The sequence below is a fragment of the Strigops habroptila genome, chromosome 8 (genome assembly GCF_004027225.2).
Source record: "Strigops habroptila isolate Jane chromosome 8, bStrHab1.2.pri, whole genome shotgun sequence".
NCBI lineage: Eukaryota > Metazoa > Chordata > Aves > Psittaciformes > Psittacidae > Strigops > Strigops habroptila.
In genome coordinates this window covers 36,962,684-36,978,639 of record NC_044284.2, presented here as the reverse complement: position 1 = coordinate 36,978,639, position 15,956 = coordinate 36,962,684, and the positions used below count along the sequence as shown (strand labels likewise).

Below are 15,956 nucleotides of genomic sequence, written 5' to 3'. Positions count from 1 at the left end.
GCTGTGCCAGGTTCTCTGACTGGAGAGGTGAAGGTCAGGCTGTGTGGTGATCAGTGGTATTTTTGAAGCCGATTGGACTGACTGGGAGCAATCCAGATTATTTACTGCAATGACAGCCTAGAAACAACTTCCTAGAAGAGACGAGCTTTGCAAACCATACTTCTCTGTACTCTCCCCATAACAGTCTGAATAACGTTCCTCCATTCAGCTGCAAAGCAAGGTGCTTGACTCTGCTGTCATCTGGTCACAGCTCAAATTTGAGAATACTTGTGGGCAACCTCCAGGTATAACCCACCTTTGCAGTTTACCTCATGGTTTAAGGATGGAGTGCTCTCTACTGCAAAGGTGCACATTTTTAAGAACAGCACAAAATTCACCAAGAGATGGCCAGTACAAGCAGGGATATCCTCTCTCCTGTGACATATTTCTACCATCCTTGCTTCACCCAACAGTGAAAGAGGCTCTTGAATTAAGTATGTTGAGGAGCCATGTAGTGAAATTTTGAACCTGGGAGAGAGAGATGGAGGATATGATGTACAATTGCAGGTGGAGGTTGGGAGAAAGTAAATAGCATTCAACTTAAAAAAATAATTTCACACGCTAGCAAACAAAAATGAAATTTATATGGAGTTTATTGGATTGGTAAAATGTAATAAAAAAGCATTTGTGATACTTCTTCTGCAAAGAAAAAAGGCATCTGGCGATTTTGCATATTTATTTTCCCTTACAAAACATTAGAAAAGCATAACTGAAAAAGGATAACAGCTGAAAGAGTAGAGCAAAGAGGAAAATACATCTCAATATAATTGGATAATGCGTAATAAAAATACAGAAAACACATGCTTAAAACAGCTTTCATTCTCTAACTGTAAAAAGTCATTTTATGAGTTGAATAAAAAATATATGCTGGTTGCTCTGAAATTTGTAGTTTAGAAGAGGTAACTAGCTGAGAACAAAATATATATATCTATATATATTTATAAATATAGAAAATGTGTATATGCTGCATCTGTCCTCAGAACAAACTGGAATAAATGGTTTTCAATTCATGCACACAAGTTACCAGAGAAAAAAACTTCATATATTACCCAGCGGACCGATCCTGTAAGGTGCTGATTGCATTTCCTGAGTGCCTTCAAAGCCCGATGGAAGTAGTCAGTATGGAGACAAGCGACTTGATGGGTTCAGTGACAAGGCAGGCTACTCAGCAGCTCACCGGAGGTGCACTCAGCAACTCGAGGATTTGGGAAAACTCCATTGGCAGCAGGATTGGGCCCCTCACAGACTTGGGTAGTGCTTGTGCTCAGCAAGGGGTAAAACTCTGGTACCCCCAACCTCTGACAGATAGGAGACCAGTCCTAAAAGCTCAAGTAATGTTACTTCATTAGGATCTGAGGGCATGGAGTGTGCAGCAGAAGGCATGCCTCATATAGAAAATGCCTCCTTGTGCCCCTTTCTTGCCCAGATACCTAGGCTACTGATTCACATTTAAAAGGAAGAGGCTTCCCATGTCACTGAAAGCCTCTGTCTGCTGGTGCAGGGCAAGGAGAAGTGTGGACAGTCATACTCCCTCCCAACTGCAACAATGGAAACCTTCTCTTATCTCAAGGGCTAAACCAACAGCTACCATAAAACTGAAATACCACCTCAAACCTGTCCTAGTCATCCACTATGAATTACTGCACATCCAATAAACATCATCACCGGTGAACCCAGAGCAGACAGATCTACAGTTGGCAGGGATAGGCCAAAGCATAGCAGCTACATAGGACAAATACATTCTTGGGGGCACTTCCTCTTTGCAGTTTCAAAGAGCTAAGCCGATCTCCCAGCCCTTACGGGGTTTGCCATGAGCATTTATCCAACAGGAATCCTTACGGAATGACCCATGTGTGATTCAGACCCCATTATTTCAGCCCACAGGTAAAACTAGTGTTAGAGGTTAAGCTCTAAAGTACAACAAACTTCCGCTCTTTGTTCTGAGCTGGAAAGTGTCCTTACCGAAACTGCAGAATAAGAACTCCTAGTCTATCATTTGACTAACTGGAGGGAAGGCGCTGGAGGAAGCCCTCCAGTCTCTCTGACAGTCCAAAACACAAGCCATGGCATAGGAAACTAGGACCCTGAAGGAAGGTGAAGTCTCGCCAAGGCAGATCCTGTCTAGCAAGATCATGAGAAAGTCCAAGCATAACTTTGCTCTGCCTATACCTCTACCAATACTCAGTCTTCACTCTCCAGAGGAACAGCAGAGGTCACAGTGGTGCAGTACTGAGCATTAAAACATCAAACCTTTACCTTTGCTGCATTTCCAATAAACCTTGCATTTCCTCTCTGACCACAGCAGGGGAAAGCTTCCTAAAACATGATTTTGGGGATTGAAAGTGAGAGCACATCAGCCTTTTTAATACAGTAGCACCGATGAAACACCCAGCCTTTGGTTCACCCTCAAGTTTTCTCTTCTAACATTATATAAAAAATTAGTAATAGAACTTACAAGAGACAATATTAAGTGAATAAAATCTTCAGATATGAATGACTTTGTAGTTCTGATAAGATAGTAATTTGAGGAGATATACCCAAGTACCTCTGCTACTGAACAGTTGCCTACCAGACAATGAGGTGGGTTATGCAAGACGACAAGCAGTGCTGATGGGATAAGCCATGGCTTTGCTTATCCCGGTGGAAAACAGATGCTTAAAATTAACCTCTTGCCTCTCTTCTACATCATTCTCATAGTTCCCACCACTGTTTGGCACCAAGATTATTTCTTTGCTGCCCGTAAAGGAGCACTGCAGGTCTCTGAAAAGGCAGATAGTGAAGAAAGGGGAATACAGCTTTTGTAAAGGTAGCTCTGTTAATAGCCTACTCTTCACCTTGCTGGTTGTTCTGCTGAGATGCTTGTCCAGTGCTTAGCTACTTAAGCATTAGGCACATTAGAAATACTACTTTTTAGGTGAATAAAGCAAAGAATAAATCAGGCTCATGTGACAAGGCAGAAAATGTCTACTTGCCAAACCAAGATGGGTTTCCAGCCGATACAGAACTGTCAGTAAAGCACTGGCAGATGTAAAAAAAGTGCCCCAGTTCTGTATTTTCAATGGGTACCATCTCAACATAGTTGAAACGAAAACCACAACCTCCAGCTGTGCATTTCAGTGCAAACTGCTCTTATCTCATACAGCCCTGAATGAAACATTAGCACAAAGGTAGCCTAATTGGATCTTCTCCTCCCTCCCTGCAAATCCTAATCATTGCACACAATCCCATAGCTAATGGCAGAAAGATAACACCTGTTTCTGGCAAAATACTTGCACTAGGAAGACAGGATCAAGACCTAGTCTGGACAGAAACTCACCACACGGAGCAGCTCTCACTACGGAGAGGATGAGGTGGACCTTGCTTCATTAGCAGGCCTTCCTTGCTCCCATGCCACAATAGTGTGGCAAGCTGCAGGTGGAGCAAACGTTTGCAGAGAAGGTGCTGGGCTCTGGCTCTAGTTAAAGCAACACTTCAGAGGGTGGCATTTTTTCTCCTTGGCCACCGCCAAGGAAGCCAATAAAAGCAACAAGAAAATATATTGAATGGCCATCTCCCTCTTGTTTTGAAATCAGAGTACTTTCCTAAAAAAAGGCATTCCTCCCATCTAGAATTTGTATTTGGAAAACCTCTCTATACCAGAACTGGAAGATATTCTGATTGCATTTGCTGGTTCTAAACTCTAGGTGATCTTTCCTAGACAGAGCTCCTAACATTGTTTTAATTCAGTGCTCAGATCTAAATGGCTTCATACCACATAGGGACCAAAACAAGACTAGGACGCAACAAATGACGAGTAAAAATAATGACATCATAAAAAGCACATGGTTCTGACTACCAGAAATGCTAAATAAGCAAAGGTTCTATGGAACAAAATTAGCACGAGATGTAGGAACAGCCATTAAAAAAAAAAAACCAAAAAAAAACCACAGAGCAATTATGCCCTTTATTTTTTGCCCTTTATTATTTTCACCTCTCTCTTCTCACAGATGAAGTGGGGCAGGCCAGTTCTTTTTCCTGTTCAAGTCGGCTTTGCTCTCTGGGCTGTCACGCTCCTGGCACAGACCTGTGGAGACAGTACTTCCCGCACTTCAGGGGAATGCTGAAGTGGGGCTATTTTTTAAACATCAAACTATTCCTGTTCACTGTACACTCTGCTTCCAAAAATAAAACAAGCATCCAAGTCTTTAAACAAGCGGGCAGACCCTTTAAAGTTTCATAACATTGTTTTAAACCTGGGGTAGGAGGGATGGGAATACGAATACATTTTCCTACTTATGGTAAATAATGAAACCCATGTTTCTGGATATGAAATGCTGGGTAATAACAAACCAGAGGTCTGTTGCTGAGCCCATTCTGCCAGCCAGCCCCTGTGAGAAAAAGATAGCGAGAAACGGGTTGGTTTGTGTTTTTTTGCACTGATTAACTTAAAATGAAAGGAGGGGCAATACGCAGGAAGGAAGAGGGTAGACATGTACACGGCATGGAAATTACTTGCCTGGAGCAACCACACTATATATATAGGCAAATATAACCTGTCTCCTTATTCCCTTAGCCCTGTTCTCAAAACTAGTTTGGGAATGAATTGGGGGAAGGGGAGGAGGGAGCAGCAATTTGAACATGGCAGATGCTCCAGTTTAGGCCGTATCTTCCCAAAGAGGAACTGAGGGTGGGGGCAGGGGAGATGGCTATTATTAATGTCCTTCCGTATATAGCAAAGCAGACATCCTGCATAATGGTACACAATACATCAATAATAGCCCAAGAATAGCTTCCTACCGTTTTTTTCCCCCTGACAGTTAGAAACATAAAGAGAAAAATCAAGCTGCTGAGATAAATAGCTGAGTCTCCACCCCCACCTCAAATTGCCTTGGCATATTTTAAGAGATAAATGGTTCTATGAGAAATTTAAATAGCTTTCTCTTTTCTTTTTTGGCAGCTGCAGGAACTGGGTCAGGTGTAGAAATTATTAATTTCGAAGCCTGAAAAAAACATGCTTGAAACTAAGGGTTTTCTTCCTTTAAAGAATCAACTTTCTTAGAAGTAGAGTTAGAAAAAAATAAAAAATAATTGAGGGTTGTTTTTTTTTTAAGAAGTCAGACCAAAAATAATTAAATAACAGTGCAAGATGCAGAGAAGGGACAATTTGCATAACAGTTTAATGGATATTAAAAGTATACATAATGGATTGTTAGTATTTCATTGTAGTATTTGCACAACGGCTTTCATTTCTCTTGATCAAACATAGCACTGGGAGTATTCCTTCAAGAAAAAGACTGGGGGGCACCATTCTGTACTTTTACCCTAACTTTAGTGTATGTTTCCAAAGAGACAAGAGATTACTGTCAGAGTGACCGGCACCAAACACTTTGACAAGGAGCCCATTTACTTATTACCAGGTCTCAAGATTGACACCCCGGTGAAATAATCTGCTTAAGGCTGTGCTTGCTGGTGTGCAGAGTTGGTGAACCTGGTACTGAACCACATGTAAATCACTGCCTTCCCCTCTCCACTCAAGTTACCCTTGCTTTACACACTGATACTAGGATTTCTATCCCAGCTTCTCTGCACAATGGCAAAAGCCATCTCCCTCCTCATGCTATATGTGGAAGGAAGGATCTCTTTGCAACCATAAACTGCTGAATCTTACAGAAAAGAAAAATCAAATCCTGTAGAAACTGCTCTGAACGAAGAAATACTGATATATAAACTCCCTCACAGGATAGTACATTAGTTAAGACCTGTAAAAGGTTCACATTTCCAGTCCTACAAAGACTCCAAGATCTTGAAAGATACCCAGCTGGCATGCAGCCCGCTCCCTCCACCGTACGGCTGGTAAACCCTCCCATGTTCCTTGTCCCAAATCAGGTGGATACCTGAGAAGGAGAAGGACTCCCTCATTTAGACTCGCTGTACCTCCGCAGGGCTCACGGCTTGTGCTCTACTTCCTTAGTGACCGATCAAAAATTTAAAAGGTGACAAAGACACAGATGTAAATAGAACTGTGGTGCCTAGAAAGTCAGAGCACAGATAGGATCAGAAGACAGACTGTAATTACAGGCCCTGCTCCTTATTACATAGGCTAGTTGGGCTACATGAGCCTTCAGTGGAAACTTCCTGTGTAATTAATAAAGGAGAAACAGAATACTTTTGCAATCACTTTTCTAGCTTTCACTGTGCGGGTCCAATCCTGCCATCCTGGATTAGCTCTAATCATAGACAGTCTTTCTCTGCATAAACTGAAGGCATCTGTTCTGTAAGACTTAAAAAAAAAAAAAAAAAAAAAAAAAGGATAAAACCCTCATTGCAAACCTACACCATGCAATCAAGAAGGAAAGGAAATCGATCCTGAAAACCCCCACCCAGATCGTAATCTGACAATGTTTTCAAGGCATCTGGCAAAAAGGAAAAAGAAAGAAGAATGCTATGAAATATTTAAAATCCTACTTCTGTCAGGAATCCATGAGGGGGAAAGATGGGTTTGAAAGGGCTGCATTATTTGTAAGCCAAAACCTGAAAGCACCACCTTTTGCATAGGAGCATCAGATGCCCTTGGCCCAAGCCAGAGCAGTCCTGAGAACAAGTACCAGGCGCTGATTCAACAGGGACTGGCACAACAAAGCCAAGGCTGTGTGTGAGCGGGAACAAAGAAGCTGTCCTGCACACCACAGTGTGTACCATGGGACATCAAGGGTAAGGCAAACGAGAGAGCTAATGTTACAGTAAAATAGCTATGTGTTTGCAGCCCATAACTGATCCTCTTTATCTAAAGCCTCTGTCAGACTTTCAACAGCATGGGACACAAGACATCCACAAGCAAGGGCTCTCCTAATAGCACTTCTCTTACTGCGGAGACTCTTACCAAAGAGGGACATCCAAGGAAGGGAAAACTGCCCTGTGAGATCTGAGATGCACTGAATGTCGCATTGCGTTGCTCCTGCACCCAGGATCTTGTCCCCTCCTTTCTTACATCCCCACTGGTGTGGAGCACCTTTGCAGAAAGATCTCAGCCAGGCCTGACCACTGGGCTTATCCAAAACTGCATCACAGAAAGAGGCTGGACATGCCCAGCTGTCATAAAAGGGGGAACAATCAAGCAGACATTCGGGAGTTAATGATGCTCAGCTGTGCCTTTGCCTTGGTCACATCCATCTGCTTGCTATACAGTTCCAGTAGAAGCTATAAAAGACTTCAGGACAAGCACTGGGCATACAAATGGGATCAAAATGGTCCTGAAATGCAGAAACAAAGGACACTTTGGAACAAAACTGGCACAGCCACAATCCCCACAACGGTTGCGTAAGATAGAAAGAAAGAATCCTTAGAACGTATTTATCAAAAGCCATTTTATGCAGATTTTTCCTTCTGAATATTTAAAACATGGTGAATATTAAACTTCAGAGATTCTTAATATGTTCCAAAGCCCCACGGACCTTTGAAATGCTAGCTCATCAATATGCAACATCTAATCTTGTCCAAAAAAAAAAAAAAAGAGGAGAGGGGGGGAGGGAAGAAAACCTATTCATCCTGTACACATAGAGGTTACAGTGAGAATCCCAAGGAAAAAAAAACCCAACTTCCAGCATCTTATGCAATAGGTTAAATTTACTTGGTTGGGAAAGTTTCACTTTCTGTAAGAGAGAAAGTGCCTGTACATGCATTGCTGCTGGAAGCTTCTGAAGTGTGAGGCTGAAACTGTGTAGCTGGATTACAGTAAGTAGTTTATTAAAAAAACCCAAGGCTTGTGGCTTTGCATCCTATTCCAGCCCAATGTAGTCTCAGGATCCCCTCTCCAAAGGCCAGCAGACAGTGCGCCACCTAAAAATCCATTCTAGTCCAAAATGCTGTGGTTGAACTGGCTTTGCTTGTTTATAAAGTTTAGTGTTTCGTATCGCTTGCATCTGACCTTCAGCAGAAATAAAAGCTCAGTTAAATTGTGCAAATATGTACCAAATGGGAGCAAGGGAAAGCAGCCAAAAATGCTGCATGAGCTTTTGCAGGGCTGCAGCCTTTTAGGAGCACCAGTGAGATGAACTGGATGAGAGGCCAAATTGATTTAGGCTCCAGGCAGGAGCTTAAAACACCATGACATCCAAATTCACAAAGAAAATATTCTGTTACTGTAACCCCAAATTTCCTGCACATGAAAACACTGCTTTCTTTCATCTTTAGGAGATGCTTGTTCTCTAATCCGACATTTAAAAACGAACAAACAAACAGGAGTCAGCTGACAAAGGATTCTTGCTGGTGAATGGAAGTAGGTCACTCTGAGTATTTTGCCTTTTCAGTCTGGCTTAATATTAGTGTTGTACACAGAACAGTAACAAAACTGCACTGGAGACAGGGAAAGACTCTAATTTTGTCTTTTCTATGAAAATTAGCATTAACATTCTGCATTAATGTGAAACGCTGCCCCAATACCCAATATCTGGTTAATTAAAAAAACCAACAAAACAACAACCACTAAAGCAAACAACACGCTAAATTAAACAACAAAAAACTCTTACTGGTGAGCCTGCATTTAAAGACATCTAAGTATGAGCAATTGGGCAGAGAGGAATTTTCCTGAAGGAACATAAAAGAAAATGAAAGCTCCACATACAAGACCAAATAAAATCTTCTGTCTCTCACGAATGCAAATTCTGGCTGCCCTTTTACACAAACATATTAAAGGAATAAAACTGGAGGAAAAAATAAAAGAGGTAAAACCAATAAATTCGGTTTTGGAGAAAAAAATATTTAAATACAAAAAAACTATCCTTCAAACAAATTTCTTCATGATAAATCCCTGCAATCATGTGGTTCTAAATTACATGGTTAAATATGACTGAAAAAGTAAGGCACAATTTCATAATCGTTTTAAAAGCAATAATTATAATAATTTTCTTTGATATCCATGTGGCAGGCCACTGATACTATGGATGCACAAAACTACTTGATTAAAGATCTGGAAAAGTTTTTCCAACTACTGGCTAAGACTCACAATACCTCTGTTAGTAAGGAACATACCATCTTCAGTGCAAAGATGACTGACTGTATGTTGAGCAAATGGAAAAAGCGGGTACGAGACCTGGTTACGGACAAAAGGAGACAGAGACAAAATAGTCAAGACACCCCAAGTGCCATGTTCCCTATGGGGGACTCTAACCCCTGGAAAATCAAAGGTAATGCCACCACTTGGGGCTTCTGTTTCCTTCCTCATTTTCTAAAAGATCTCGGTGTGATAAGAAATGTGGACAAACAGCAAAATTAAAAAAATGTGTGAACTGAATACTCTTGACAGCAGTGATCAACCCCATTACTTCCACATGTATCATGAAAACAAAGGGAGCAGGAATGAAGCCCAGTGGGGTATACATAGCAGTGCTCAATATCACAGCCTGTATTTCCACTCAGTTGTAGCCTCACAACCACCTTGTGCATGTGAGTGTATGTGCCAGAGTGGTCTGCAAGTGTTTGGGCTTATTTTTTTCAGATCAGAGAATTTCAGGCTGAAATGAGCGCTGTTCCACAATATCCACCAGGAAACCCACCGATGTTATGGGTTTTCTCTTAGATTTTTAGATGCTGGGTGAATGTTATAATTTCACAAGTCTACACTCTCATTGCTCAAATGCCAGCTGGGCAATTGACTGTTGCAAATTCAAACGTGAAATGCTGAGGAAGCCAGGTAGTATTTCTAGAAATGTGAAAGTAGAAATGCCATTCCCACGTCCAGAAGGGTATGTGGAGATGAAGGTCAATCAGTATCTCTTGATCTTCACGGCAGTTGCCATAATGTGCTTATGTTCTTCAGTAATTTTAGGGGGGAGAAACCCAAAGAAGAAATTGCAATTGCTGCAGAAAAAGACCCTGGCACTCCCCATAGTAAGCCAGTCCATGGCTTTAAGATGGGAAAGAAAACTGAACCCAATAGAAATAACGTTGCTATTTTCAGAAAAGTCACATTATTTGGATTGTTCTAACAAAGAAAACACTGCCTTCAAAATTAGCAAAACTCATTAAAAATAGGGAAAAAATATTTTGTTAAAAGTTTCAAGGTTGTTGTGTTTCGGGTTTTTTTTATTTCGCCAGGTCCAATATTGAACCAATTTCCAAGAATACATGTGGTTGTTTCTAAACAGAATTTTTATCCAAAGAATTTTTCAAAATTGTCACAAGAACTTTAATTTACCAGCAGAAGAAACCCAAGAGCTGCAAAATAAAATTGAGAAAGAAGACATGGGTTTTTGAGAAATTAAAATATTTGTTAACAATTCTGAAATGTATTTAGGTAAAAATTCGATATGGTTTTAATCATAATAACAACTCCCTCTTTCCCCCAAACCAAACAAAAACCTGTTGTGAATAACATCGCAAAATGAGAGAATTTCTCATTTAAAAAATGGCCCTTCTGACATCACACAATTTAGTGTAAAAACTGTAACCAGCTCTTACTGGAAATAGTGCTCTCACAGCTCACTCTTAGTTTGTACTTTATTAACCTCTAGATAGTACTAAGTATTCCTGCTATCCTTTGACAACAAGCCCTCAATTACCATCACTAGTGTTTTCTCATGGGAATTTCAGCACAGTGAGACTTTTCAGCACATCTCTCTCTGACAGCCCTGACTTACAGTATTGAAGTTTATACAAGGTGTAGTCAACCCAACTCAGTGAACAAATAGCAAATCAACATGATGAACCAGCTGCAGGAACTAGATATCAAAAGGAAACAGTTATAAACTCAAATCCTTTCTGAGCTATTCAGCTGAAGCACCAGGTGTCTAGCATTTATCCCTGATGCTGAAGGAAAGCAAAGACATAGGATTTCTCTCAAGGACCTTCTCTTGGGTCCTGTTATCGCTTGTTTGCTGGACTTTCTCGAAATCAAAAGGAAATAGCATTTATCAAACCTATAGTAGGCTTGGCTGACCATGGCCAGGCAGCAACCGTAACAGGTCCAAAGAGCTTTCAGTATGACTTGTTGCATACTCTTTTCAACAATCACCATTTCTCTAAAAGACACTTTTTTTCTCATTCTTACCAGGCACATTTTACTGATAGGCAGAAAATCAACTTAAGGCCTGTGTCTCATGAAAGTCTCACTCCTGCCGTCAGGATGAATGCTATTATGTAGAGTTCACTACGATAAACACTTCAGTATTCCCACACCTCTATGATTAAGTCATTACCCAAGTGTTTCGCAGCTGTGATAAAAATCTAAGAATTAAAATATTAAAAAAAACCAAAACAAAACAAAATTAAAGGTGCATTATCTGATAGACTAAGGCAAATGAGTGTGGCTTTCTGTTTTTAAAAGCAACGTTCAGGTTATGATTAAAATAAGTGACAATAAAACCATCACATTCACAAAATACTAGTATCAGCCTTGGGGATATGCTTAAGGATTGGGCTGTAACCAAGGCAACCCAATCTTCTGGAGAAAGTTTAAGTAGACAGTTTTAAAGCCGCGGTTCAAAGATGCAGTAAATCTGGCTGTAAGGCTACTTGTGACATATGGAAAGTGCCACAGCCACCGAACACAAAGCACTGATCTTGTAATAACTCATCCTCCTGTTGTCCAAATGTTACGCTGAATCAGCCACCATGTGCCCTCCTGTAGTTGGCATAAGAGTGACACAGGAGCCATTTCATGTGTTCTGGGTAATTTGACAGAAATTTGACTGTGCCCACATCCTACCCAGATCAAATCCTTCTGACTGGGTGATATAGAATCAGTCTGGTATTAATGACTGTAGACCCATGGCTTATGTCACACCATGCAAGGGCTTTAAGCCTGTGCTTAAACAAACCCCAGGGACTTAAATATTTTGCTAAATTAGAACCTGATCCTGGGCACTCCTGGGCCCTGTCTGGCCACACAAATCATGGGATCAGGCTCTACTTGCCAACAAATGCTAGACAAAACCAAAGCAGCATAAGCAAAAACTGCAGGCTTGAACAGAAATGTCTGTGTGATCTTCCAAATCTTTCTGAAAGGAACACTTTGGACATTACCACAGCCACAGATGATGAGAATTTTTATCATGGCTAAGAAGTTCGCCTTAAGTAAAGTAAGGTCTCTTTGGCAAAGACTCCTTCTTTGGAAAAGATAAAACAGGATATATTATAAATATGTGATAAATATTGTGATGAAGCAATATCCCAGTGGTTCTTAATTGCAGTGCAATTGAGATAAGTCCACCAACATTTCCTAATTAAATCCTGAAGCATCATAGGGGAGATTTCCATACACATGTGGGTGATGAGAGCCTCTGTGATGTATATATGTTTATGCAATATCTTCCAAATATATTTATAGCAATTTTAGAAGCCAAAACCACATGCACTACAGAAAATAAAGAAGAGTGTTTTGGACACTCCCTCCTTCCAACAGGCAGATGGCTTTGGTGTTTCAGGGGTGAAAACAAAAGCACAATTATACCTTTGCCCAGATCTGTCAGGTCTAGAAATTAGCCGCAGTACCTCAAATATCAACACTGCTCAATCTTTGTCAAGCATCTTCCATCCACGAAGTATTTAACGCTTGAAAAGTCTGGCTCTCACCTCCCTGCATGCCAGCCTAACTCACCCTAATAACACAGAGAATTCAGATCTAGATCTCCTGGCTAGCCCTTAGCTTTGAAATGGGCTGGAATCCCAAACCTACATACCAGCAAACTTTTCTGGAAAGAGAAGACAGAACTCAAAAAAATCAGTAGTTTGGGCCAATCTGTGATTAGTTTAATTCCCATAACATCCCTGGGAAGCTGGAAAGAAGCCCTCTTGTGTGGAGGGCAGAAGACGAGAGGCCGTATGACTTGCTTCAAGTCCAGCCTAAGGCAGGGCCATAAAAAGCCCAGAGGCTCTGGACTTTGGTCCTCCTTAGCCTCAACCACATTCTGCAGGAAAGCACAATAGCTTGTTTCCATCAACTACCCCAGTGTTATTCAGGACAGTCTCATCAGCCACTTGATTTAACACTAACAAGAGTAAGGAAGATCAGATCTACATTTGCTGCCTGATGAATGGCTTATTCTGCACCCAAGAGCATCACGTCATCCCCTGTGCTTGCAGAGATATAAAATCCTCCACAAGGATATATAATGGTGTTAGCAATCCCATCTCTGACCTCCCATGGTTTTGTATGGTTAGTTAACACTGGGTTTACTCAATAGTTGTGAAGTTTTTTTGATGGGTGGTGGTGCAGACTGCATGTAAAGAAAGAAGTGAGCTCTTACGTGCCATGGTTCAGGGAGCAGGAGTCCAGATGGAACCTGGCAGGAGTCATGGTGTAAAAAAATTTGGTTTTGTCTGAGGCAGTAAAATTGTTGAAGGCCAGTAGAAATCTAGTATAAAAAGGCAAACTGCTTCAGCACAGCCACTGTGTTGGAGAACGATGTCTTTTCTTAATGACGCCACCCTTCTACAAAGAAGGATTCATTCTGAGCTATGAATTTTGGGAAACTTCCCTGATACTGGTGGAGTTTGCCAACATATAAACAATGTAAGGAGCAGAAGTTTCAGACTGGTATTTCTGTATTTGAATTTACTGTATACAGCTAAAGCTATTAAATTTCACAGTGCTCTTCCATAAAGGTTAGTACTAAACTGAAAGGAAATGCACTATTTGCAGGAGCTGCAGTCAGTACCTGAATTTTTCCCTTTGTTTTCAAATGGTCTGGCTCATCTAACTTTTCAGCATTAGTGGGTACAGTTACATAAGGCTTCTATTATAGAGAATAAAGATAAAAGCACCAGGTTCTTATTGTTTTTCAGTGGATGCATGAAAAAACTTCTTATAACTTACTCTTGAAAAGTGCCAGTTTGTCACCTATATGGTCAATCAGCCTGCAACTGTTTCAGTTCTGCTTCTTAATTTGTTAAGTGCAAAGAAAGGTATTTTCTTTGATTACATCTGCAAATAAGATATTAATGTCAATTCAGTGATATGAAAATTACTCCCTCACTATGTAATTAGCACCTTAGTTATTATGGGTTTCATGAACAAGAATATTATAGCTGCTCAGAGTGCTGTGGATTTCTAATTTTTTATTTTAATTGAAGAAACTAAAAAAAATCCCCAAAAACCAAACCAAAAAACCACCACCCAAAAACCACCACCAACATGAGAAAAAAGATTATATGTGTCCAGCTTTACTTTGACTTATGTATTAATTCTGGACTGAAGATGAAAATGCTGCTGCTGGCCCAGCACTCTAATGCAATGACATTTCACCAGAGAGAAGTTATAAGTGGCTGGGATGAAAATTAAAGAGAATTAAAAAAAGCTTACTTTTTTATGGCATAGAGAAGGGTTTAATACCTTCTTTAGCCTTCATAAGATAAAAACTGAACAACAGCATGTATTTTAGGAGAATCTTTTTGCTGTTGTTGAAATAAGATTCTTACTTTTTTTTTATAAGAGCTCTGGATCATCTGTGTTAACATCAGAGTGTATATCCCAAGGCCCCATTCAATCCCTGATACAGTTGAACGAAAATCCTCCCATTGCAATAAACAGGAGATGGAACAAGACTCTTTTGCTTAAATGTCTACCTAGAAACCAACACCGCCAGTGATCCCACTAGAATGGGGTGTGAGAGTGGCATAAGATTTTTTTGAGCAACGCTTTGCATTGCAGTTTTATGTAGTCTTTTTGTGTGTTTTGGTGGTGTTTTTTTTTTTTTTTAAACCACTGGGATTTTAAAAATGTGTTTCCAGCCCCACATCCTTAAAACACCTTCTCAACAGACATGATTGGCTTCCATCTCAGGTAAATTAAAAGCACATGGGGTGTGTGTGTGTGGCGTGTGTGTGTGGTGTGTAGTGTGTGGTGTGTAGTGTGTGCAAGCTCGCTTCTTTCTGTGATTCCTCATACGCTGTGAATTGGAAGCATCACTAATGAATAAATTTATGCAATAGTAAAATATAATTTCATAAGAAAAAGAAAAAATCCTATCGAACTGGAAGGGAATGGAAGACAAGTAAGGGCCTAAGAAAAAAGATACGGGTAACAAATCTGTGTCAGGATACAGGTCACACCTGCACTCTTGGGTGCAGGACAGTTGAAGTTAACATTGTTTGTGTTGTGATGAGAGGAGTGCCAGGTCTGCTCTCACACCCTCTAAGGCAGTGGAGCTACTTCCACTGGTGATCCAGATCCCATTAAAGTTAACCCGTGACTTCCATGACAGCTGGTCAGGTTCCCAAATAACTTGGAAGAACTAGCTCAGCCATCTTTCACCTTCTATCTTCATGCACTTAAGAGCCAGGAATCAAACACAGAAATAGAGTTAGGACCATGTTCAGGCCTCCTACAGGCAGATAACTTAGGTGTTGTGACCACTTATCTCCATCAGCTGCAGAGACAGCAGGTGCTCTGACTCAATCCTGAAAAGTCATGTCTAAGTTAGGTGCCTGTCATGGGCAGTCTGAACATGGCCTCATAAACTGCCCTCTTGTTCCAAGGCCTTCCAATTTTACCTTTTTTTTCTTAATTTTTTTTCTTTTTTTTTTTTTTTTTGTTAAACAGAGATTCAGACCCTAGGCTGGAAAGAAATCATGCAAAGCTTGTGCAATATCCCCTAACAGGCATCCTGGGGGAGGGTCACAGTCGATACTCAGAGATCAGTGCTGGCCTTGGCCGTCAGAGCCTGGATCCGAGCAGAGTTGCAGGTCTTGCAAAGGATGTGCCCGTCCAGAGGATAACAGCCCTGATTGTCTCCTTCAGACAGAAGGCCACCACAGTCCTAGGAAATAAGCAAACAAAGTAAAATAAGTAAAGTAAATAAGAACAACAACATTAAGCGAGGCATCTATTAGTCAAAGAAACTCTCTCCTTGCTCTCCACCTTGTAAAAGGATCTAGCCTGCATCAGCGTAAAGCACGAAGCTGAGGTACGTGACATCTTTCATGATTAAGCCATTTCGTAATAA

The 15,956-nt window shown here is 40.7% G+C and overlaps 1 protein-coding gene across 11 annotated transcripts in view; it reads right to left on the bottom strand.

Annotated features, from left to right (window-relative positions):
* Positions 1–614: 614 nt before the first annotated feature.
* LPP (LIM domain containing preferred translocation partner in lipoma) overlaps positions 615–15,956 on the bottom strand; it is a 344,655-nt gene continuing 329,313 nt past the window's right edge. For all 11 annotated transcript variants that reach the window (XM_030495193.1, XM_030495197.1, XM_030495189.1 and 8 more), the window contains one exon: positions 615–15,770. In XM_030495193.1, coding sequence (XP_030351053.1) covers positions 15,642–15,770 — 129 coding nt within the window. In that variant the 3' untranslated portion in view covers positions 615–15,641. The remainder of the gene's footprint in view (positions 15,771–15,956) is intronic.